Source organism: Centrocercus urophasianus, unplaced genomic scaffold (genome assembly GCF_019232065.1).
Source record: "Centrocercus urophasianus isolate 14NV4802_14NV808 unplaced genomic scaffold, USGS_Curo_1.0 seq_12, whole genome shotgun sequence".
NCBI lineage: Eukaryota > Metazoa > Chordata > Aves > Galliformes > Phasianidae > Centrocercus > Centrocercus urophasianus.
Window position 1 is genome coordinate 16,659,372 of NW_024884364.1, and position 23,855 is coordinate 16,683,226.

Genomic DNA, 23,855 nt, shown 5'->3' on the forward strand with positions numbered 1-23,855 from the left:
TAATGTTGGATGAGTGCAAACTTTCAGTTACAGAACTTCCAAACTATTTTGTAGGGAAGATTTGGAAGTCATGGTTGTCAGATCCATGCAATTTCTGGAGATTCCAGAGTTGGATCAGAATGGAATTTAGACAATGCTCTACCGATTTTTTTTATTTATGGATGTACTTACTGAGCAAATGACACTAACTGCAAAGAAGTCGTACTCTATCCTGCAGTTTGGACTCATGGCTGGTTGAGACAAGCAGAGAAACGTTGAAATGATTTGTGCAGAAAATGCTAACACTTTCCTTTAATACAAGCAGACTGCTGGTTTCTGTAAAGTACCCAGCAGTGATGATTTACTTCAGTATAGATCCCATAAGATTAACCAGCAAACAAAATAACAGAATTGATGAACTAACTCTCTGAACATCCCAGGTCTGTGAACAGCACAGAGAAGGCAATGGATGCTGTAGCAAATTCTCTTCCTGGTTACAAAGACCAGAGCCTTCTGGAGCATATTCATGCTGGGCTGCTCTGTTGTTCCAGCAGCATAATGCTAAGCAAAAGGAAAACTATACTAATTGGTCAGGGGGGAATTTTCCTTGCACCAAAAAGCCCTCATGAGGCTCAGGATTGCCTGTACCTTAACACAGCTTAATGACAGCAGCCTTTATAGTAGACAACACTTGCATTTACATTGACACATTGCAGAGATAAAAGGTCTGGCAGCTTCCCTGGCTCTGTGTGTGAGCTTGCCTTTTGTTCCTTGCAATGACCTCAGCCCTGTGAATTTGAGGGCTAGCTCATTGCCATGGGCTGACATGTCCCTGCCTTGTGTTTATGCAGCCGCAGGCAGAGGAGGCATGAGCTCATTTGTATAGAAAGAGACCTGTTGGCAAGGTGGGCAAATTTCTAGGTGCTAGAGAGTGGGTTTCACCCCTTTTGGGTGTGCTGCGAGCCATCTCAGCTGTCTGTTTCACCATCAGTCTTCACTTTATTTTCTGGGCCCTGGGGAAGGTCTCATCTAACTTAATTTGCTTTAGCTCGGGGGTTATGACAGATACCTTGTTAATGTAGAGAGATTATTTTGTATCTGTGATCTCCTACAATGTTGCTGATATCATTTGATCTTCTTGCCTGTTCCAGCAATGAAACTCCTGGAGATATGTTTGAGTGAGAAAACCTCCTCCACTAGAATATCTATGTATGTCATCTAGTGACAGAAAGAAATATGTTGGGGCAAGGGAAAAAGGAAGAGTTTACTTTGTATTTGCTAATTATATGGTGAAATGCTGCAAGTAGAAAGAGTCCCTGTGATATTTCTGCATCAAACTAATGTTAAATACTGTGAGAAGCACAACTTTGCAAAAACAATCTGACCTACATTTTCCATGGCTACTGAATTGGATGGGGTTTGTACCACCTTATATCCCTGCTGATTACAACAGTTAATTCTGTGTAGCTTTCTAAATCTTCTGGAAATGTGAGCTTTTAGCTGGGTAGAACTAGCTCCACTGAGGATGTCTGGAAATTTGTAACTACCTGAGTCTCAGTTCCTTCAACAGAGTGATGCATCCTGCAGCAGAAGGGAACACGATGAATTCAAACTGCCACTGTGTTATTTGCTTGGACCTACAGCATAGGTAATGCTAACTGGTCTCACATTTTCTGTGAACGGTTTATTTATTTGTTTATCCTTAAAATTCAACAAAACTTTGAAGAAGAAAAAAAATTCTAGATCTGGTGACTTTTTTTTTTTGTCTGTGACAGTAGAAGAGAACATATGGGACAGAAAAAAAAAGAGAAGGGATATTGACAGAAGCAAAGAAGTCAGAAAATCTGCCATCTTTCATTTTCACTTTGCAAAGCAGCTCAAGCGACTCGTGTGCTGCCTATATTTAAAAATGAAAAGTAAAAATTCAAGCTTCAAGTGAAAGGCATAAATGCTTCTAGGTTCACTCGCTCGTGTAACAGTGACTGGAGGAGAGGGAATGGTCTCACGTTGTGCTAGGGGAGCTTCAGGTGGGATACTAGGAAACATTTCTTCTGAGTGGTGAGGCAGCAGCACAGGCTGCCCAGGGAGCTGATGGAGTCACCATCCCTGGAGGTGTTAAAGAACCGTGTGGCTGTGGCACTGAGGGACTTGGTAGTGGGCATGGTGGGGATGGGTCAGTGGTTGGACTGGGTGACCTTAGAGGCCTTTTCCGATCTTTATGATTCTATATTATTAGAATTCACTGGGGGAGCTGATCTCTGGTGATCTATATTTCTCATGTACATTTTCAAACAGGGTCGATGTTTCTGCAGCCCATTTCAAATAGCTGACCTTTGCCTGGGAGGTCTCAGAGAAGTTGCTGAACTCTCTAGCCTAGTCAAACTTAAACAGCGTGTAGCCTGCCTCAGCTAACAAAATGTTACAGAGGCACAAATTATTTCAATCTTGCAGCATCAATGAGGGGGGAGAAATGTCACATCCCTTTCTCCTTCCTAGGAAACTCTAGTGCCTCTTGTGCCCTGAAATCTTCTGCCACCGAAGTGTGCATTAACCCTATGGAAAGTTGCATTAATCTCTTTTCCCTTCTCCCAGCTGTGTGCTCGGTGTTTACTCTTGGGTTACTACCCCAAAAATCACCCCGGGGCCCGTCCGATGCTCCTCAGGAGCAGCGGCTCGGGCAGTGCGGCGCGCCCCAGGACCGCTAGGGGGAACCGCCCGCCCGGGAAATGGCAGCTGCCCGGCCCGGCCCGGCCCGGATGAATCGGTTGTAGTGACAGCCTAGTGGATGCTGCTCTGCTCGCAGTAGTGGCAGAGCTTCGGGTTTGGGGTTATGCCGAATCTGCTCTGCAGCTCCGATTTTTCTCCTTCTCTTTGACAGTTATTTCACCTGCTCTTCTTCCTTGCCGGCGCGTTCATCAATAATACGCCTCCTTCGCTGTTCCAGGTACAGCAGAGGAAAAGGAAAGGCAGAATGGGTACCGGTATTTATTCTCATGCTCCTGAAGCATCCCTAAGTGAGCTCTTTTGTCAAGTAATATAAAATAAGCCAAAATTTCCTCTGAAAGCAACTTTATCCTTCATTTGTGGTGGGCACTGTGTTATGGGGAGAACAGCCAGGTTATGTAGTGAGGTGACTAGAAGGGATAGTTTAGATAAGCATTCCTTCTTTTATTTTCTCTTGAATTAGGTTGCTTCATTGTACTCCATTTTCCTGGCTTGTTTGTAGGTTTAGAACTTGGAGGGTATTTTAGCCATTTTCTGTTCTTCTCTGACCAGGGAAGAAAGAGAAGCAGTAGAATAAATTGGTTACAAGGGGCTTTCACTCCATTCTCAGTGAGCTGGAGCAGGTGAAAGCCAGCCTGGCAAGGAGTAGGGAGGACTGGCGTGCACTAAGGAGAGGTGGGAATTGTGGTAGTGGCTTGACTTTATATATCTTGTGCTTGGGGTACAGAAAGCAAGCTGAGCAAATATCACTGGCTAGGTCTAAAGCAAGGGGTGGGTCTCTGTTTAGCACTCTTTCTTTCCTCTAGGTGACTTTTGAGAGGGATGGGATAGATGACAATGTTGAAACATAGGTAAGATTCGAAAATATGTGCTTTGATCATACTCAGTTTTTTTTTTTTTTTTTTCTCTGCTGACTGTGGCTTTTAAAATCCCAGTACTTGCAGTTCTCCAGTCTCACTGGTTGTATGTGCCTAATGCTGACTAGTATTGTCACACTGATTTTTGAGCCTTCACTCCTATGCGCTCAGATATGTACTGACCCAGTAAGAACTCTCGTGTTGTGTGCTGATAGTGATAGGACAAGGGGGAATGGATTTAAACTAGGACAGGGGAGATTTAGGTTAGGTATTAGATTTCGTGATCTTGAGGAATGTAGGTCTGGGAAAGAGTCAGGACCCTGAACTTTGGAAGAGTGAACTTTAAGCTGTTCAATGGATTGCTGGCCAAGATCCCCTGGGATGCTGTCCTTAAAGACAAAGATGTTGAGGAGAGCTGGCTACACTTCAAGGATGCCTTCCTGAGAGCACAAGAGCTCTCCATCCCTCTGAATAAGAAAACAGAGGAGCACAGAAGGTAGGACACTGGCATGGCTTGGCAAGGACCTGCTGGGCACACTGAGGGCAAAGAAAGGTACATACAAGGTCTGGAAACAAGGGTGTATCACCTGGGAAGAATACAGGGATGCTGTTTGGACTTGTAGACATGGAACAGGAAAGCCACGGTGCAGGCAGAACTGAACTTGGAGAGGGATGTGAAAAACAATAGGAAGACATTCTATAGGTACGTTGGCCAGAAGAGACAGGACAAAAAGAATGTACCACCTTTGGTAGATGTAAAAGGAGAACTGGCTTCAACGGACGAAGAGAAGGCTGAGGTACTGAATGAATTCTTTGCCTCAGTCTTCACTGGTGGCCAGGATTCCAGTACTTCTCATGTCCCTGAGCCCTGTGTCCCTAAACCTCTAGGAGGGGACTGGGGTGGTAAATCCCCCCACTGTAAGGGCAGAGCAAGTCCAAGACAGCCTCATGAGGCTGAATGTGTAGAAGTCTAAGGGGTCGGATGGCGTGCATCCCAGGGTTCTGAAGGAGCTGGCTGAGGTGGTTGCCAAGCTGCTTATTCATCATATTTGAAAAGCTCATGTGGCTCAGCTGAGGTCCTGGATTATTGGGGAAGGGTCACGTCACTCCCATTTACAAGAAAGGGAGCAAGGAGGACCCCAGGAACTACAGGGTGGTGAGTCTCACTTCTGTATCTGGGAAGATCATGGAACATATCATTCTGGATGACATGCTTGATCACATGAGGAATGAGTGTGTGATCCAAGACAGCCACATGGCTTCACCAGGGGAAGGTCATGCTTAACAAATCTTATGACCTTCTATGATGTAGTGATGGCATTGCTGGACAAGTGTAAGGCGACCAATGTCATTTACCTGGACTTGAGCAAGGCCTTTGACATGCTCTTCCACCACATCCTTATCTCCAAATTGGAGGGATGTGGATTCGATGGGTGGACCACTCGAAGGGTAAGAAACTGGTTGAAAGGCTGCAGACAGAGGGTGATGATCAATGGCTCTATGCCCAGGTGGAGGCCAGTAATGAGCGACATCCCCCATGGGTTCTGTCTTGGGACCAGTGCTCTTTAACATCTTTATCAGTGACATTGATGACGGAATCGAGTGCACCCTCAGCAAGTTTGCTGATGATACCAAGCTGAGCGGTGCGGTTGACACGGTGGAAGGAAGGGGTGACAGTCAGAGGGACCTCGACAGGCTGGAAAGGTGGGCCCGGGTGAACCTGATAAAGTTCAACACAGCAAAGAGCAAGGTTTTGTTCTTGGGCTGGAGGAATCCCAGGCATCAATGCAGACTGGAAAGAGCAGTCCTTGGGAGCAGCCCTGCAGAGGACCCGGCGGACCTGATGGATAAAAAGCTTAACATGAGCCAGCAGTGTGCCCTTGCAACTTGGAAAGCAAATGGAATTCTGGGCTCCAGAAGAGGAGTGGCCAGCGGGAACAGGAAGGTGACTGTCCCCTCTACCCTGCTCTTGTGAGGCCTCATCTGGAGTACTGTGTTCAGGTCTGGAGCTCCCAGTACAAGAAAGACAGAGAACTGTTGGAGAGGGTCCAGAGGAGAGCCACAAAGATGATCAGGGGACTGGAGCACCTCCCCTGTGAAGACAGGCTGAGGGAGCTGGCCTTGTTCAGCCTGGAGAAAAGAAGGCTGTGGGGTGACCTCATTGCAGCTTTTCAGTACCTAAAGGGAGCCTACAAACAAGAGGGGAGTCAACTCTTTGAAAGGGTAGATAACGGCAGAACAAGGGGAAAATGGTTTTAAGTTGAAGGAGGGAAGATTTAGGTTGGATGCCAGGGGAAAGGTCTTTACAAAGAGAGTGGTGAGGTGCTGGAACAGGCTGCCCAGAGAGGTTGTGGATACCCCGTCCCTGGAGGTTCAAGGACAGTTTGGATGGGTCGTGGGCAGCCTGATCTAGTATTAAATGTAGAGGTTGGTGGCCCTGCATGTGGCAGGGAGGTTGGAAATTCATGATCCTTGAGGTCTCTTCCAACCCGGGCCATTCTGTGTGTGATTAGGTGTGATGAGGAAGTTTTTCACGTAGAGGATGGTGACGCACTGAAACAAGTTGCCCAGAGAGGTTGTGGATGCCCCATTCCTGGATGCATTCTAGGCCAGGCTGGATGTGGCTCTGGGCAACCTGGTCTAGTGGTTGGCAACCCTTCCCATGGCAGGGGTGATGAAACTAGATGATCTTTGAGGTCCTTTTCAACCCAAGCCCTTATATAATTCTACTATGCTGTGCTCAGCTCATGGGACGTATCAGGCAGCTTCATAATGAATTGTGCTTGAGCTCATCTCAAGCAAGTTTGTTTCAGGGTCCCCTGGCACTGTGGGGGAGAGAACTGCTCAGTCTGTCTTCTCCTGTCCTCCTACTCCTTCCCCTTTTTTGATTTGCTTTGATCCATATATCTTGTTTTCTTTTGTCAGGCCAGTACACAGTTCAACAAAAGGAATCCTGAAGTTCCGCTCCTATGATGGAACAACCCTTGTTTCCAATGTATTCCATTGTTTGCTTGGGAATAAGCATGTGAAATGCAGCTTTGTAGAAAAGGCCCTGGGGATCCTCATGAACATCAAGCTAAACATGAGCCAGCAATGTACTTGCTGCAAAGATCAACAGGCTTCTGGGCTGCATTAGAAGTAGTGTTGCCAGCAATTGGAAGGAGTGATCCTTTCCCTGTGGTGGTGATGCCACACCCAGAGCACTTGAGTCCATTTCTGTGCTCCCCAGTACAAGAGACACAGGGATGTAAAGGAAAGTGAAAGACTACAAGGTGATTAAGGAATCTCTGGTATTAAGAAAGGCCTGAAGAACTGGGACTCTTCAGCCTAGTGAAGGGAAGGCTCAGGGACCATAGAAGTGTATATAAATGCTTGAAGGGCTGGTATAAAGGAGACAAAGCCAGGTAGGCTGTTTTCAGTGGTGTCCAGAGGCAGGATGAGAAGCAGTGGGCATAAATTAAAGCACATGATCTTCCATATGAATATCAGGAAGTGTGTTTTTCACTATGAGAGTGATTGAACGTTGGCATAGGTGTCACAGAGATGTTACGGAGTTCTCCATCCTTACAGATACTCAAAAGCTATCTAGACATGGTGTTGGGAAGCACGTTCCAGATGTTTGTTCCAGCCTTGACCATTCTGTGATTCTAGCAGTAGACTGGGAATCTTTGGCACTCTTGGACTTCACGTAGTGAAAAGTGCTGAATGCCTACTTCCCTTGACTTCTGCTTTTCTACCTGTAAAACTGTGAAAAGACCTGCCTATTTACTGCAGATAAGTAGTGAATTAGTATTTCTTCTGCACTTTGAAAATAAGTTGGGAAAAACTGGTGAAATTAACAAAAAAGACTGACAATAAATAATGTTAGAAACAGTCTAATAGTAACATAACTCATGTCTGTGAAAATTAAGGTCATGCTTACTTGTTATATATATATGTCACTTGTTTGGAACACTAGTTTCTCTAGTTTGGGTTCAGTTTACTTGCTGTCAAAGTAGTTGCGGAAGAAAAATCTACACCAAATCCTTGCCTTGAATTTTTGTTATCTTAAATTCCTATCTCTTTGCATTTACCCAAGCTGAAACCTGACCTTGAGAGAGGAGCTTTATGATTAGAGGGCATGCAAGCCCTGTACTGATCACGATTGATTCAGCACTGTCTTACAAATCGTGCCAGGACAGCTGACAGAGCCCAGCTATGTTAGGGTAGAAAATAAGTGGCAGGAACTGATCCGCTGACTGAAAAGGCCATTAATACCAAGCTGGACTTCCCTAGCCAGTGAAGACAGGCCAAATACTGGACTGCTCTTCTTTTTATTACTAGCTAGTGCTGAGTAAGCTTGTTATTGGTGGCATTCTCCTTGAAGAGAGCTCATTTTGCACGTGGTGGGGCAGCAGTGCTGGTCTGCATTGAGCCCACCTGGTCCTCAGTCTGGTCAGGCTGCCTTTTGGCTATCTCCCAAAAAGGAAACAGAGGTGAAAGCTTCTGGCTGTTTTTGTTGTGGGTAAAAGACACAGCTTTGCCCCTGCTGGTTAATGGTAAGTGTTTGGGAAGAGTTATCTCCCAGTGACTATCATTTTAGAAAAGGTAGGTGTGCAAATAGAGTGATTTCTTATTTCATGGCTCTGGATCACTTTAGGCAGCTTTGTACTGCGAAATGCAGAAAACTGGGCTTAGCCGAAAGTGAGTTGCTTAGCAGACGCTTGCTGTCATACAAATTAGACACAGCTTTTGCATCTTGGAGTGCTGCCAGCAGAGAACTAGTTATTGCATTAAATGTCTACTACCACTCGTGATCCAAACTGAAAGCAAGGAAATTAATCACTTTTCTAGCTTCACCTTTGTAGTTAGCACTTTGGCATTAAATTTGTTTTTCGTCTTTTAAACACAAACTGTAATATACTGCTCTGAAATTCAAATCAATGAGTGTATGGGGAGAACAGGAAAAGATTTAATTTAGCAAGAGAAAGTGATGTGCATTTGTAGGATCTGTCTCATTTTAAAATGGAAAGGGATGTTAACTTTGTTAGTGCTGTGTAATGTCTGTTTCACAGGAATTCATACCTTCAAAACTGAAGTTCAAATAAACATGTAACTTGAAGAGTGGATACCATTGATTTGAACTACCAGTGTATAAAGAAATAGCAGTGTTCAATAAACACTTTCCTTGCCTTTTTACTCTGCCCCAACCAAGTCAACAACTCAACATGAAGTAAAGAAGTGGATTTTAGAAAATTTAGAGTTCAGCAATTTCCTGAGGATATAAGGTTTCTTTCAGTCATTGCTGTCTGCTGTGAGAGGGTTTTGACACTTGAAGGGCTGTGCTGGATTGAATCGGTAAACTTAACTGTTTATGCCAATGCTGCTGACTTCTGCCTGTTCTGTACTCTGTAGTCTTTATCTTCTTAGCCAAGCTCTGTATCACCAAGGTTTTGATCTATTTACTTATCTATTTATTTACTAAATGGTATCCAGAAGCCCTAGGTCATAGAAATGTTTATTTTTATTTTAAAGGTTTATTCTTCAAATTATACAACAAATTAGAAATTAAGCTCTTCAGAAGACAAATAGAAAATCCTTAAGAAAAATTCTGCTTAATTAATTTCAGGATTGTGCATGGGAGGGGAGATAGCAACATATTGCTGGCATTTTTAAGTTCTGATATTGGTAGTACTGTCCCTGTAGTGTATCAGCACTTTTCAGAAGAGGAATAGGAGAGAAAACAGTAGGTAAATCTCACTTCTTGTGGCTCTGAAATGCTTGCAAGCATTAGATTTATGCTCTGTCTTTACAGGTCTGCTACAAGGGTTTCTTCCTGCTTTTCCTGCAGCCTTTTTTTCTTTGATCTGCAGAGCTCTAAAAAGCCCTCCCTTTACTGTAGCTACAGGGGTGATTTTCTGTTTCCTTTTGCAAAGGAATCTGAAATACAAAGGCCAAGTAGGAATGTGTGCTTGCCTGGAAGTAATGTGCTGAGTTTGTAACTACTGGAGAAAATAATTTGGCAGATACTTATTTCTGTGTGCCTCCCTAACGCTAAGAACAATTAGACACCAGCTGAAGGCGGTGATTGCCAAAAGCACATTTGGATGAGGTGGGTGTTTCTGGGTGGTACAGTCATGCATTAACAAGTGTGACTGCGTCATGAAAACAAAAGTGTATTCATACCCCAGTCCTTCTGTAGGAATGTGCTATCCTCAGGAGAAAAGGACACCATTTGGTAGGGAGGCAAGGAGAAGGACTAAGCACAGGAAAATGAGGTGTACTTAATTTCTTACTGTTAGTAAAAATGTCTACCTGAATTGGATGTAGCTTTCATAGCTACTTCTGGAGTCATCCTCTGTGAAAGATGAAGTGGGAATAGGTCAGCTGCTCCAAATCCCGTTCTCCAAGTGTTTGAAGCAATCTAAATGGATGGGCAGTTGGGCAGTAAGCAGCAACTAGGAGGGCAGCTGCTGCAGCGATAGGGGTCCAGGGAGCTTTGTCCGAAGCAAAGGTAGATGGAAAACCCTTTCCTCCAATACATATGCTCTCTTCCGAAAAATAGAGTTAAGAAAGCAGACTTTTTTTTTTTTTTTTTTTTGTTCCTTTTTCTATTTGGAGGACTGAACTCCTACAGGGTAAAGAGCTAATTGTAAAAAATAAGTCTTAATTCCAGTGCATAAAATCTTGCAGTCTTTCTCTTGCTTTTTTAATTCAATGCTGAGCTCCAGTTGGTGCCTGTGTATCTTTTGGGGAAGGAAAAGCTGCATCCAGCAGAAACCTTAGCTATTGTGTGTCTTGAAGGAGAAAATTAGAGGTTTTCATAGCATATCACATGCACAGATAGATGCTAAAGATGAAATGGTACTGTGTGGGGATGTGTAATGGAGTAAGTGTTTGTCACCATGGAAGTTTCAGACACCAAGAAATGATAGTCCACAATCTGTAAGTGCTTTTAATGAGATAACTACCTGCTTGCTTGCTTAGGTTTCTTGTAGTTGCGTCTTCCACCACTGGGGTTTTGAAGGATGAGTGCATAGAGCTCAGTGAGAAGGTTACAAAGAAAACCCACCCTGTATTTTGAGAAATATTTAGCAGCTTAATTAGTTTCAGAGTATGGTGTTGTTGACAGTGCATAAATGAGAGCTATTTTCTATTTATCTACACACAATTCTATTCTCTGAGCCTTATCTATTGTGAGTATCTTCAGTACCTTTTCTCCTCAAAAGCAATCCTTGTTTTTTCTTCCAATTTGTTTTCACAAGACATTGTCAAACATCTTGTGTGTAAGAGAAAAATAGTACACTGTACCCTCCAGCAGATTTATAGGGAAGAGCAGGGGGACAGGAAGCCTTGGTTTTAAATATCCAGAGTTAGTACTTAGAAAAACAAGGGATGCAGTACTTCAAACTTAAACGTTTCACTGCGGTTTTCCTTGCGGCCTTCTGCTAATCTGGTAATCCTTTGATGAAGCTGAGTTCTGTGGCTTTCTGGAGAGAGCAGAGCACAGCTGATCCTGAACACAGTTATTTTCTTTCAGCATAATATAGCCATCGCTGAGGTCACAGGGACTGCTGCAGCTGTACTCTGATTGCAGAGTTATCAAATGCATTATTTTATGCGGCATACAAGCCAAATTACATGCTGCCGCATCCTAGTGCCTTCAAAATTTAGCTGTGCTTCTGCTGCACTAGAGCTACTAGAGCTATGATGTGACAAGCAAGCTTTCCACTAGCTTCATAGAGGGGTTAAAATCAACAGTAAAACAAATGCATGGTTTCTGGTACTTGTGAATAATATCTCATTTGGATCTTGATGTGAAAGCAGAATACAGTAAATTTCAAGTGACAGAAACAAATTAGTTCAATTTCTCAGGTCTCTAACCTTATCATCTTTCATGAAACACCTTTGACAGCTGTTGTGGCAGCTTGTATCTTGGGGGAAAAATACAAGCTGGAGTGCACACAAGGTCCTTTCAGCTTTTCTGGGACCGGGGACCAGGGCCAGAAGCTTTGGGAGAAGTGGGGTTTTGGAGGCATCCTCCAACTACGGGATCCCTCCCCAGGTGTGTACCACAGACTGAGATCGCTTCCCTGCCCTTTCTGAAGAAGGGCTGCAGAGGATTTTCTGGAGACCCATGCTGCCTAAACTGTGGTTGGAATCTGCTTCCTAACGTGACTGGGGAGAAGGCGCACAGCCTTAGTGCTTGAGGCAGAGTTGAGAAAAGACGTGGGGAACATTATGCTTCTGGGGGTGGAGGAGCATGTGCTGAACTGAAACTTCATTTGGTGGCTCTAAAGCAAACCTCAGTAAGCCAGCCACCATCAACAGTGAGATGGGGGCCCTGGCACAAACTGTGTAGATAAGTTTGGTACTCAGAAATATAGAGGAGTTGTGCCTGGACAGGCATGTGAGATAGAGATGAAGTCATGAGCAGGGATTATCTCATGTTTCTACCAACAGTAGGACAACCAGTAGCTTTTTACCATAGACCCTACCGAAACGGAGTCCCAGAGCACCAGGCTCTGAAACCCTAATCACTGGAGGTACACCGACCACCATACCACTCTCTTGGGGCTATGGCTATGTGTGTCTTGAATGCAATGGCAGAGGACACATAATATTGGCTCACTATGAACTACTGGGCTGTGAAAGTGTCTTGCCTACTACTGGGGCATTGCAAGGGCATAACACATGAAAGTCCTGGGGAAGAGCAGGGCTGGAACAGAACTCAGCTAGTCAATATAGCATAATGCTAGGAATATTTAAGGCTGCCACCCTTTGTTCAAAATATCTTGGCTCTGTGCTGCAGGCCTATGAAGTTGTATTTTCCATTTTACTGATAGCAGGGACCAGTATCTGTTTGTTGTTTACTTAAAACTTCATCAGTCACTTAGGGTTGCTTTTTTTTTTCTTCTTTTTTAAAATTTGTTTCTTTTATCTACTTCAAGAGTGTGTATTTCCTTCATATTTAATGTATGCTATACCCTATATGCTTCAAACTAAGCAGCTCTGCAAATGCCAGCACGGTCAGGGTCTCAATGAATGTATGCTACCTCTTTCTTCAGAGCAAAACCAATCCTGGAAGATCCATCTCTTTAAAACTTGGGCAGTTTGTGCTCCCAGTGCTACTTATATAAAAGAGTCATAATGTGAATGCAGAGTCTTGGTGCTTTTCCTTAATTACAACAAATGTGTTCTCAGTTATATAAATTTATACACGTTAAAAAAAGCAATGAGTATGTTTTGCTTATATGAACAAAAGCTCTTAAAGATATTGCCTACACCGCACAAGCTTCTGGAAGGCTTTCTTGAAATCTTCATTAAAGATTGTGTAGATTAGAGGGTTAATAAGGGAATTAATATATCCCAGCCATGCTAGGAAATTAGACATGTCTTCTGAAATGTGACATCTTTCACAGGTGTTCACAACTACTTCTTTTACAAAAAAAGGGAGCCAGCAGATCACAAAAGCTCCCAGGATCAGACCCAGAGTAGTTGCTGCCTTTCGTTCTCTTGTACTAGAGATTCTCTGTTTTTTCCAAGACTTCTCATGCTTAGATTCAGATCTGGGGCTTCGTATGCTGACGTTGATTTTATCACAGTCCACCAGTGGATCTGATGTCTTCTCCATTGTGCTGGGCATTGAAGTCAATTTGGTGCTTCTCTCACCTGCATCCAAAAGGACTTGTCCATTTACCTCCTCCCTGACTATCCTGCTGACACTTCTTCTGTGAAAGGTCTTTGCTGCCTTGTATATCTTGTAATAAAGGATCAGAATCAAGGCCAGGGGGATATAGAAGGCGCCAAATGTAGAGTAAATGGTGGAAACAATGTGGTCATGTTTGATGATGCATTCATCATCCCTGCTGGTTGTCTGGTGCCGCCAAAACAAAGGCGGCATGGAGATAAAAATGGATATGATCCATACCACTGCAATCATGATACCAGCATGCTTTGGTGTCCTTTTCCGTGCGTATTCCACAGCATCTGTGATCGCTCTGTAACGATCCAAAGCAATGGCAGAGAGATGCAGGATGGAACACGTGCAACACGTAATGTCCACACTCAGCCAAATGTCACACACTACTTGCCCCATGATCCAAGTCTCCTTTACAATGTAGACAATGCTGAAGGGCATCACTAGGACTGCCACAAGGAAATCAGTCACTGCGAGAGAGCAGATCAAATAGTTGGCGGGGTGGTGGAGTTTTCTTGTCACAATTATTGCAGTCATCACCAGAGAATTGATGGCCGTTGTCATTAGCGCAAGCACAGACAGGGTAATGGAAATGAGAATCTTGGATGTCACCCACTTGAATAGTTCTTCTGATGTACTGTTTTGTTCTGTTGAGTTTATTAAATCCATGTTCCCTTTTAAAGGTGATCTTTACCAGTAGAAGTTACCTGTTGAAAAAGTAAAAACGTGTCTTCAGTTTGCAGAGAATCTTGAATTTGTCATCTTAAAAGATTATAGGCTCCAAGCTTACAGGAAACTCAAACTTATTGTTAGAAATGATTCTAGCTCCAGACAGTGATGTTCTTGGCTACTGCTATGTGGGATGATGCTCTGCCTCTTCTTTGTCCTTGGTCATGCTGAAGTGAATGTCACATTTGAAAGACAAGGGAGAGAAGAATGCAGTGGTCCTGAGATGGCACTGCCCTGCGGGGTGATGCAAATCACCGTAGGGGACAACTGTGTCTGTCCTTAAAGCAAGACACTGACATCAGTGAAGCCCCCAGGTCGCAGAGTCAGGCATCCCGCTAATTGCTTACTCCAGATAAATTGTAGTGGGTTCTTGAAACTGATTAAACATGGGCAATCTCATCCTAAGGTAAGTACTAATGTTGCTTCTAGGCTAGTGCAGTCTACACTGCTAAGCAATGTAAACACCATTGAAAATCTTAATTCACAGAAAGATAGTGAAATAATTCTCTCTATATCAATTAGCTTTTTCCTATCAGTATGTGACTTGTATAGAGAAGCGTAGACTCTTTCACCTGGGACATTGTTTTCGAGAGGAAACAGAAAAGTGAAAAATTGTAGTACAAGTAGGAAATAGAACAATTATGTGTTGAAAATTTCTATTTTCTCGTGCAGCCCTAAAATTAAACAGCAACAGCTGAATATGTCTTCAAGTTTCAGATGAATGACTTACTGTGTAACTAAAATATATGTTGATTAGACTCCTAAGAATGTCATTACTTTTCCTCAGGTTTTGCTTTTCTGTGGCTGCTGCCATAGTAAACTGCCCAGAATTTGAATGCTGGCTGTTTCTGTAGTGGCTATCTCTATGGAAACAGTACAGCCCCTGCATGGCTCTGCAGAAAGTAAAAGGCAGGGAAATACTGATAAGATGAACTCCAGATTATGTTCTGGGAATGTGCTGTTTTACCCTATGTTCTCATCAAAAAAGGATTTCTGAGCACTCTGTAGTAGGAACTGAAGTAGGAGTTCCTAACTTTTTTGGACTAGAACTTGTAACTCACAGGAAGAAGATCAGGTTGGGTTTCATACTCTTGTGAGTTCTGGTGTGCAGTTTCTTGTGGACGGAACCTCTACTGGACAAACCCCTTGGTGACATTTCCTCTGTCCAATTCTGGAGTATAGTGAGTGAGTTGTGCTTCTGTTGCACTGGGTGCTACAAGAAGAGGAAAAAACTAAATAGGTGACTTCCCCCCAGGAAAAATGGGCCTCATTAGCATAACTGCAGCCTTTTTGTATTGTGCTGAAATGGCTTTAAAAAACTCATATATTGTAAATAACCTTTAGTTCTTTGGTTGAATTTTGTTTGATATTCTAACCAGGACAAAGCTTAATGTGCTGCTGGGCTACTTAGAAAGGTTTTTATCGTTGCTTGACCCCAACCCTTAACTGTATGGAAGGACAAGGACAGGAAATACATTTTATTTTGTGTTATGTACAAACACTGAGCAGAATCTTGTCCTGTACATGAGCTAATTACAGCATGCACGTGCTCTTTTTCTCTCTCCATGCCCCTCTTTTTGAACTTGCAATATACATCACATGCATAAAAATATATCTTTTGTCATGTCAGTGTCACCTTAAAACCTTCTGAATTCACAGTAATTGCTAGGTTGCAGATATTTTTGTCCATAGATAGCTGCCTTCCAGTGAAGGAACAGGCAGATATAGTATTATCTAGTGAATGTTCAACCTCTGCTAAAAAAAAACACAACTTCATCTTCCTGCTTGTTTAAAAAAAAAAAAAAAAAGGCTGTTGTTGGGAAAAACTAAGTCTTCTGTTGATATCCAGCAGTTGATCATATTTCAGAACAGTTACTCATTACTGTTAATTATTATATAAATTTCTGGCTCTTTAAATATTAGTTTTCATTGCAAGCAAGCAAAAAGCAATTAAGAATGGAATTTATAATGAAAGCTGATTAACAGTTTTTGAAAGATTATTCAGTCTGATAATACAGAGTAAGGAAAATAGTGTGTTCACAGAAATGGTGTGTAGGAATAAGTAGGTTTCCTTAGTAGTGCGAAGATTTGGAGGCTCTTAGTAAGTACAGTGACAGCAGTGCTCTTACTTGCCATGTGGTTCTCTCTGTTAGATTGTTAGCGAGTGTGTTCTGATTTCATTCAGGCTGATAGCATGGACCCTCAACAGAATTGAAGACTGCCACCCAAGTATTCATTGCTGCTGTTTTATAGATATTTGTGCCGGGCTCTTCTGTTTACAGGATGTAACCTGCTTTGTAAAGGTAGCCATCTAGAAGTACACCCTTTTCCTATGTGGAGTGTTGGGACCTTCAGAACCCAAGAAGCTGGTGCCTGGAGCATTCACTGTGTGCATACCAAGGAGCATGGCTCTATGGGACTGAGCACATTCTGGATCTGAAATGTACTGGGGGTGGAGGAATAACTCATAAAATGGTTTTGCAGTTCAAGTCTCTGTTAACTGAAGTTATTTATCACAGAAGGTCACAACAGACCTATTTCTAGAAACACATACCATAAATTACTGCAAAATTATAGATAAATCAATTGAGCTAATAACAACTGAAGATAATACAGAATTCTGCCTAACAAGCACCCTCTCAGGAGCAGCCTGGGCAAATAGATATGCTTTGAAGCATGCCATGAATATCAATATAACACATGAAGGAAACAAATTTCAGAGTCCTAGAGAATACGTGCTTCCAGCTTAGAAATGCACAAATCCATTTATTGCCTGAACACAGAGACTTTGATTTGTTACAGAATGGTAAAATAAGTAAATAAATAAATAAAAAGGTCCATTTCTATGCCTTGAATGCAAGGCACAGTTATGTAGTGAACCTGCTTTTCTTAGTCATGTTACCAATCTAAAAGTCCCTGTGTTGTAAGATGATACACTGCAGTATGTTTTCAGTCAGGTGCTACAAAGATGATGCTTGCTTTTAATTTTTGGACAGTGCTTCAAATTCTTTCAGCCAACAGAAATAGTTCCAAATGTTTAAAATGACAAACTCTGACAGGCTTAGCCCCGAAAGTTACCACTTCAGATGTCTCTACTGCTATGTTATTTTGCACTTGGAGCAAAATCAAGAGGTGGAAGGTTCTCCTTCCTCTGAAGCAGCTGAAATGCAGAATCCGAGGGACTGCTCATGCTGCTAGGGAAGGAGAACTTGCCTTGTGATACTGGGTACTGTTAGAGTATTGTGAGAAGCAGTGTGAAGTTGTTAACCTCTGGCAAACGGGCAGAGTGCAGAAATAGCTCCTGTCCTCACCTCCCTGCTGTAATCAACTCACCTTCATGTTTCCTACTGACGCCACATGAATTCGGCGTGCTGGCTATGGTTCCTTTGGCACGTCTCCCTGCAGAAGGCTGTGGTTCTTCCTGTGCTACCCCGCCAGCATTACCAGACACTCTGTGTTTTCCAGCCTGCAAAACACCGGATACTTCAGTCCTCAGTGTGATAAACCCAGATAACAGGAGATCAGGGGAGTTCTGTTCCAGGGGTAGTTCCTGCAGAGGTACCACCAGAGCTGTCTTTCAGCTCCGCGTGGTGACTGAGTACAGTGCTCAGTAAAACCTGCATGGTCAGCAGGGCTGCTGTGTTGTGGGGGGGTTAATCTATGATGCTCTCCTCTCTTCATTTGCCGTGTTCTCTGCTTAGATCTGATGGGTTGCAGCATACTCCATCGCTGCTTGTCAACCGTGCTCAGGGGATACCTTCCCTACTTACTGTCATCAAGTCTGTAGCAACCTCTGCATTTACTTATACGGAAGAATGATGTTCAGAAAGTAATTATGCATTCCTTGCTGGTGCTTCTAATGATGAAGTTGAGGGTTTGTTGCTGTGCATTTTTTTTTTTTTCTTGGCTCCTTTCAGAAAATTAGTCACTCATCTGTGTTTGCTCTTTATTTTGTATCCCTCTGCCATCTATTTTAATCTAACTGAAGAGGATGGGGAAGGAAAGAGCAAGGGGAAGACAGTCCCCTAGCCAGCATTCTGAGAGGCAGGAAGGAGGAGCAGCGAGAATGGCAGAGTTCACAGCATGACAGGATTGCTTATGTAAAACAGTAAGAATGCCTCCCAAATGCGGTTTCAGTTGTTGGGTAAATGGACAGTGAACCTGTTTTGAATTTGAACATTTTGAGTGGAGAAAGGGAAACATTCAGACATTCTTAATATTGCCAGGGGAGATAGCAGTGATTCGTCTCTGTAGTTCATTGGATCACAAAACTCAGATCCCCTTCCAGTTTGAGGCTGATCAGAATCCACAGTTTAGACCTCTCAGGACAGTGGTCTGGGTGTAGTTGTCCTGGAAAACAGTGCCTGTGGGTGCTGTGTGAATAAATGTCTGTGAGAAACAAAGTTGTGTGTTGGCATCCCATCCCCCTGTGTGAGTGGAATGATCTCTGTGGTAACTCTGCACAGACCAATCCAGTGTCCCTGTGATTGGCACCCCATCCATAGAAGTACATATCCCCTTGTGTGGGTGGTCAGGATCTAAGCTTGGACCCTCCAGATCTTTAGTTTAGTTTGTGTTTTATAGTCTGAAATCTTCTTTTTAACCAAAAATTTTCTGTATTAGGAAAGGATGTTTAAAATTTTTTCCTCCATAGAGCTGGAAGAGAAAGAAAAAGCAAGTATTGCAAATATTTTTTAAATTTTGTTTCAAGTTTTGAGGTTTTTTTTTTTTTCCTGTTTGCTTTGACAATGAATCAAAGTGATTATTCACCCATCTCTGCAATTTGTACAGCTAATTTTGTACTGTGCAGGAGTGACTTGCTTTCGTGTTTATCAACTAAATTTATACCACAAAGTACAGAATTATACAGAATTATAATATAAATATTATATATATATTATATATATTACACATATATATAATATAAAAAAGTATACAGACAGTACAGAATTGCTTTGTGTATGTTTCAAATCACTGCCCTTTGGACAAGGACTTGAAACCTGCAGGAATGATGAAACTGTGTTGGAGCAAAGAGGTCGAGAGGTAGCATTACTTCCTTTGTATGGTGATAAAATGCAGCCTTGTTTCTCCCACTTCCCACTCATCCGTATGCTTAAGGGCCAAGTGTTGTTTGACAGCCCTCTGAAAACACATGCAGGCACAGCTGTAAGTAAAAATCCTTTCTAATAGATACACCTACCTCTGAATGTCTATTATAAGAAGGGCTTCAGCTTTGAGGAAAAAGGCCTACTAAAGGCCTGTCAAACTGAAAAATCTAGCAATAATCTTGCACTTTTATTAAATAATAATAATAATGGTGCACTTTGGTTAAGAAGCATTTTGGTTGAATGCTTCCTGTGTTACCTGGCTTGGATAATGTGTGCACCTTTTGTCTCGCTTCCTTGGATGTTGGTCCTAATTCAATTAGTCAGATTAGTCACTTGTAGCTCACAGGAGTTTCTGATTCTATAACGTGTTCTGTCAGCCTTTTCCAGTAGTGGTAGAGAGATTGGTTTTATCTAGCACGTTTTGTATTATAAAAACTTTGAAATCTTTTATTGTGCCGAAAGAAATGGCCTTATTTTCTCCGGGACAGTAATAATACAACCTATCTTCAAATATATCTGGAACAGATCTCTATTTCAAGTTGGAGAACAAGAAAACATCATTTTCAAACCTGTAGTACATTTGTTTTTCTGCTGTGTGCTCACCGAGACAGCTCTCAAGAAGAACTGGCCTCAGAAGAGTTTGCTGGAAGACGAGTGAACGTGACAGGTTGGAGTTATCCTCTGCAGCAGGGATTCTGCACAGCAAAAAGAACATTAGTAATATCTGGTTAATTGCTTCAGTTTGGAGAGATGCCAATATTCACATAATCTGCAATCTTATCACTGCCCTTTGCCTGTATTTTTTTGTCTTTCCGTCTGCCTTTCCATCTGTCTTTCCTGTCTTAATGTATACTTCCCAGTATTTTGCCTCATACTTCTTGTTACAATGTCATCTCTATTCTGGTTCTTATCTAATAATCTCAAGATCGAAGCTCTTTCCCTAGGCTTTGTTACCCTTTTGTGATTGAATAGGCCTATCACTCAGCAAAGCGTGCGCTGGGTTTGTGCTCAGCAGCAGTTCTCTAATGTCCTCTTAACCAGGATAAACTGATACAATTTGGATTAGTTCCTCTGAGTGGTGCACATGGAGTTCTGGCCGAGAGGTATTTTAAGTAAAACAAATAGAATCAATCCTTAAATTGATGGCTTGGGAAATGTGAGCAAATGTAGAAGTCTCAAAGTAGAAGTGGAATTCAAAGTATTTTTTACCCAGTCTCCCTAGAAAAGAACAAGAGAAGAGGGGTCTACATGCTTCCAGAAAAACAGACAGGATGTGTTGAAAGCTTTCTCTAAGGGATGCTTTGGGAAGTTTCATTTAGAGGATGCTTTGGGAAGCTTTATTTAGAGCGTGCTGCCACCACTATGTGAAGGAGAATATGCAATTGGGAACGGCACAAGAGATTGTGTCCAGCACGAAACATTGACATGCTGTAGACTCCTGGGAAGCAGCAAGTGGAGAGATGGCCTTTCTAAGGTACATAATGCACTAATCTTCCTTGAAACTGTTCGGTCTGGAAAAAGTGAACTTTGAGACCAAAGGTGGAGCTCTTTAGCTCTTTACGTGGAAGACTGAAGAAGTTTTGTTAAGTGCATCTGAGAGACATGTAAGAAAGTATAGATGTCAGATAAAATCTCAACCTGGGATCGTGCCCATGGGTTTTCATTTCAGAAGTAACTAAAATGTTACCAAGGCAGGCAGGCTGAATCACTGTGCTCACACTGACGCGTGGTGGACTCAAAACCACACAATGTAGCAGTCCTGTAGAAGTGTCTGAGTTTAAAATGTCAGCCTTGGGTCAGCCTGCATAAAATAAGAACAGTGAACAGGAGAGCTAGGGGGATGAGGGAACCAGTGAGGGGAAATCTGATAGGGAAGTTGGGGGGAAAATCTGAAGAAGGGGAAGAGCACCTGCTGCTTACTACTTGCATGCTTGTATGTCCCACAGTGCTGTTCACTTACACTGAATGTATGCAGATACAGTGACTTCTCACAAGAGTGAGGATGCCAAATAACTCAACCATGCAGTACCATGGAAGCTTGCCTTTAGGACTTCTGAGCAAGCTGGCATGCTGCCTTGAGAGAGCAGATCTGCTGAGTGGGGAGGGCAGGCAGGCAAAGTAGCCCAGTGCAGTGCTCAGGCCAGAGGAGCTCTGGAGCTGGTCTGTGGCTCTTTGGCCAGAGCTCGCTGTGCCACTTCAGTTAGGCAGTGTCTGTCTCCAAGGACAGTTGGTATCATGGCTTGTTAAAGAATTCCTGGGAGACTTTGGCTTTGAGCCCGTCCTCAGGGCTATAACACTTTCAAGAAAGCTAATAGCAGCAGGATAGCGTTAAAATATGTCCAAACTCCTAATTTGGAATGAAGATTTAGCTTCCCTAGGAAGCTTTCTGAATGTGTCGAGTCTCCTGCTGCAGACACTTCCATTGCTGAATGAGGTCTTAAGCTCCCTAACACTTTGCGAACTTGTATTCATTCTTGATAGGCAAATAATGGGCTGTCACACACAGCTTTTTCCTTTGCATAATTCTGATGAAGCTGTGACACTTGACAAACAGCACAGATGACTGTGAATGGCTTCTTAAAATTAAAGCAGATGAATCAGAATTAATTATGAAAAATGGCATTATTGTTGTCCCAAGAATTCAGTACAGACAGCCCTCATTTAACAAGATTATCCAGCTTCAGTTGACCCCCAGAACTTTTTAGGATTACCATTTCAGAGTCTTAAGTGCTTTATCAATAAGAAATTGTTTCCAAACGAAGTTTCAAAGCCTTTTATTCTCCCCATCCCTCTCCTCCCTCCCTCCCCTCCCCCCCCTTCAGAATCAACTGATACTGCTTTTCTAATATCTTTTAAAACATAACTTTGTGATTATGAAAATCTTCAGTACTGTAGATAAATTTAGATACTACTTTGTGCTAGGGGTGCTTCTAGTCAGCACTGCAGCACTTTGTTTTCTATACAAGGAAAAAATGTGTAACTTCAAAAGATAGTTGAGCAGTGTTATCTTTTAGATTTAGATTATAATATTAACATAAAAAGCAAGAATCTTAGCAGCTCTTTTCTCCTTAAGCTATACGCTACCAAAATGGAATTTGCCTTTTTATGTGATAAGGATATTTGTTTGTAATATTGCTGTGCACCTGCAGTATATTTCAAAACATTTCACAAGGTCTGTTTGCTAAAAGGTGTTTTATAGTGCTTTTTTTTTTTAAAAAAAATGTATTTTTTGGATTAGAAGAGAACAAATGATGTTAATTTGACAATGAACAGAAGCATCAAACTTTTTTCCCCCAGTTGCCCAAATCCATAGAAAGTGCATTAATGCTCTGAGTTGCTTTAGTAGAGCTCAAAAACCTCTAGTGCATTCTCAGCAATGGTATGCTTTTTGTGGTCTCGAGTTTCAGAGAGAGAGAGAGGGAGAAAAAGAAAGTAAGCTTTCACAAAATAACATGGTTAAAAAGCATTAGCAAAGGACAGTTGCAAAATGGTTAATATCCCAGTCTTCAGAGACTAGAAGAAGCCTGGAAAAATCAAAGGCAAACACTTTTTTGTTACATAGCAGAGCATCTTTGTGCTTTGCACTTCTGCAAATGCTGAATTCCTTTCACAGAATCACAGAATCACAGAATGGCCAGGGTTGGAAGCATCAATGACCTCAAGCATCATGAATCTCCAACCCCCTGCCGCAGGTGGGGCCACCAACCAAAAGCTAATACTAGCTTTTATTAGTACCACACCGTTGGCAAATAATTAAAAATGTAGTGTTTCACATTGCATGCCCTTATGCATGTAGATATTGCATCCTGTTTTTTGCATATCACTTCAATGTTGTGTATTTTAAGAAGTTATTGCAAATCCTGTTTTCTTAATGTTTAGCATGACTCTGTATTCTCTGAAGCTGAAGAATATTTTGACGTTAAATCTTCTGGAAAGAAGCAGTGAACAGATTCAGGCAAGTCCTCATGTCTGTATACTTCCTTGCTCTTTTTTCTAATTTCAGTGTTTCCCATTTTTTGTCACTAAATATTGGCATTACATTCTGGGATCCTTTTACCTCCATGTCTTAATTCTTAATTTTTGAGATGTTGCTAGGTCATATCAAATCTTTCCCTGCATAATCCCAAGATTTAGAAGCTGTTGTAAAAAGATACAGCTCTAGCTATATCTAGAAAGCATCTTCAAATCAACTGAACAAAATATGGCTTCGAATAAAACTAGCAAGCTTGTGGAGAGATAGCCAGATTGCTGCTCGATGACAGTCTAATTTTATACAGAGCAGCCATCTCTATCAAAACACCTTCGTGATATGCTTACATTCCTAAGTTTGGGGTATACACACAAACACACACACACACACACTCATATATATATATATATATATATATATATATGTATGTTATGTACATGATATACGTATATATGCATATGGTATGAAGGCATCATAAAAAAGTTCTTGGTGAATCTAGCAGGGCACATGAATAAGCTTTTGCCTGCTTAATTTGCTATGATGGGAAAAGTTGTTGGAATTGAAAATTGATTTATTCACCAGTATCTGAAGAAATCAAATATACTGTCTTTAGTTTTAAGCCCTTACTGTTCTGTAGGTGTTTGACTCCAGTTTTTGAGGTTGAGAAGTTCCAGCAGCATTAGCTGCAGTTCCTGGGTTTATTGGTGTTTCACCTCTACTGCAACATCTATTATTCTTTCTGGTAATTCAGATGGATTGCATTAGGCCAAGCATGTAATCAGAGTATTTTCCTTCTGCAAGTAATTTAT

The 23,855-nt window shown here is 42.2% G+C and overlaps 1 protein-coding gene across 3 annotated transcripts in view; it reads right to left on the reverse strand.

The window, feature by feature from the left end:
• Nucleotides 1–9,085: 9,085 nt before the first annotated feature.
• HTR1F (5-hydroxytryptamine receptor 1F) overlaps nucleotides 9,086–23,855 on the reverse strand; it is a 113,008-nt gene continuing 98,238 nt past the window's right edge. The window contains exons 3-6 of one of the 3 annotated variants that reach the window (XM_042810913.1): nucleotides 19,680–19,771; nucleotides 17,302–17,434; nucleotides 15,030–15,181; nucleotides 9,086–13,946 (exon numbers count right to left, since the gene is read on the reverse strand). In XM_042810913.1, coding sequence (XP_042666847.1) covers nucleotides 12,808–13,908 — 1,101 coding nt within the window. In that variant the 5' untranslated portion in view covers nucleotides 13,909–13,946; nucleotides 15,030–15,181; nucleotides 17,302–17,434; nucleotides 19,680–19,771 and the 3' untranslated portion in view covers nucleotides 9,086–12,807. Of the gene's footprint in view, nucleotides 13,947–15,029; nucleotides 15,182–17,301; nucleotides 17,435–19,645; nucleotides 19,772–23,855 lie in introns of all 3 variants that reach the window. The other 2 variants (XM_042810911.1, XM_042810912.1) reach the window with 2 other exon arrangements.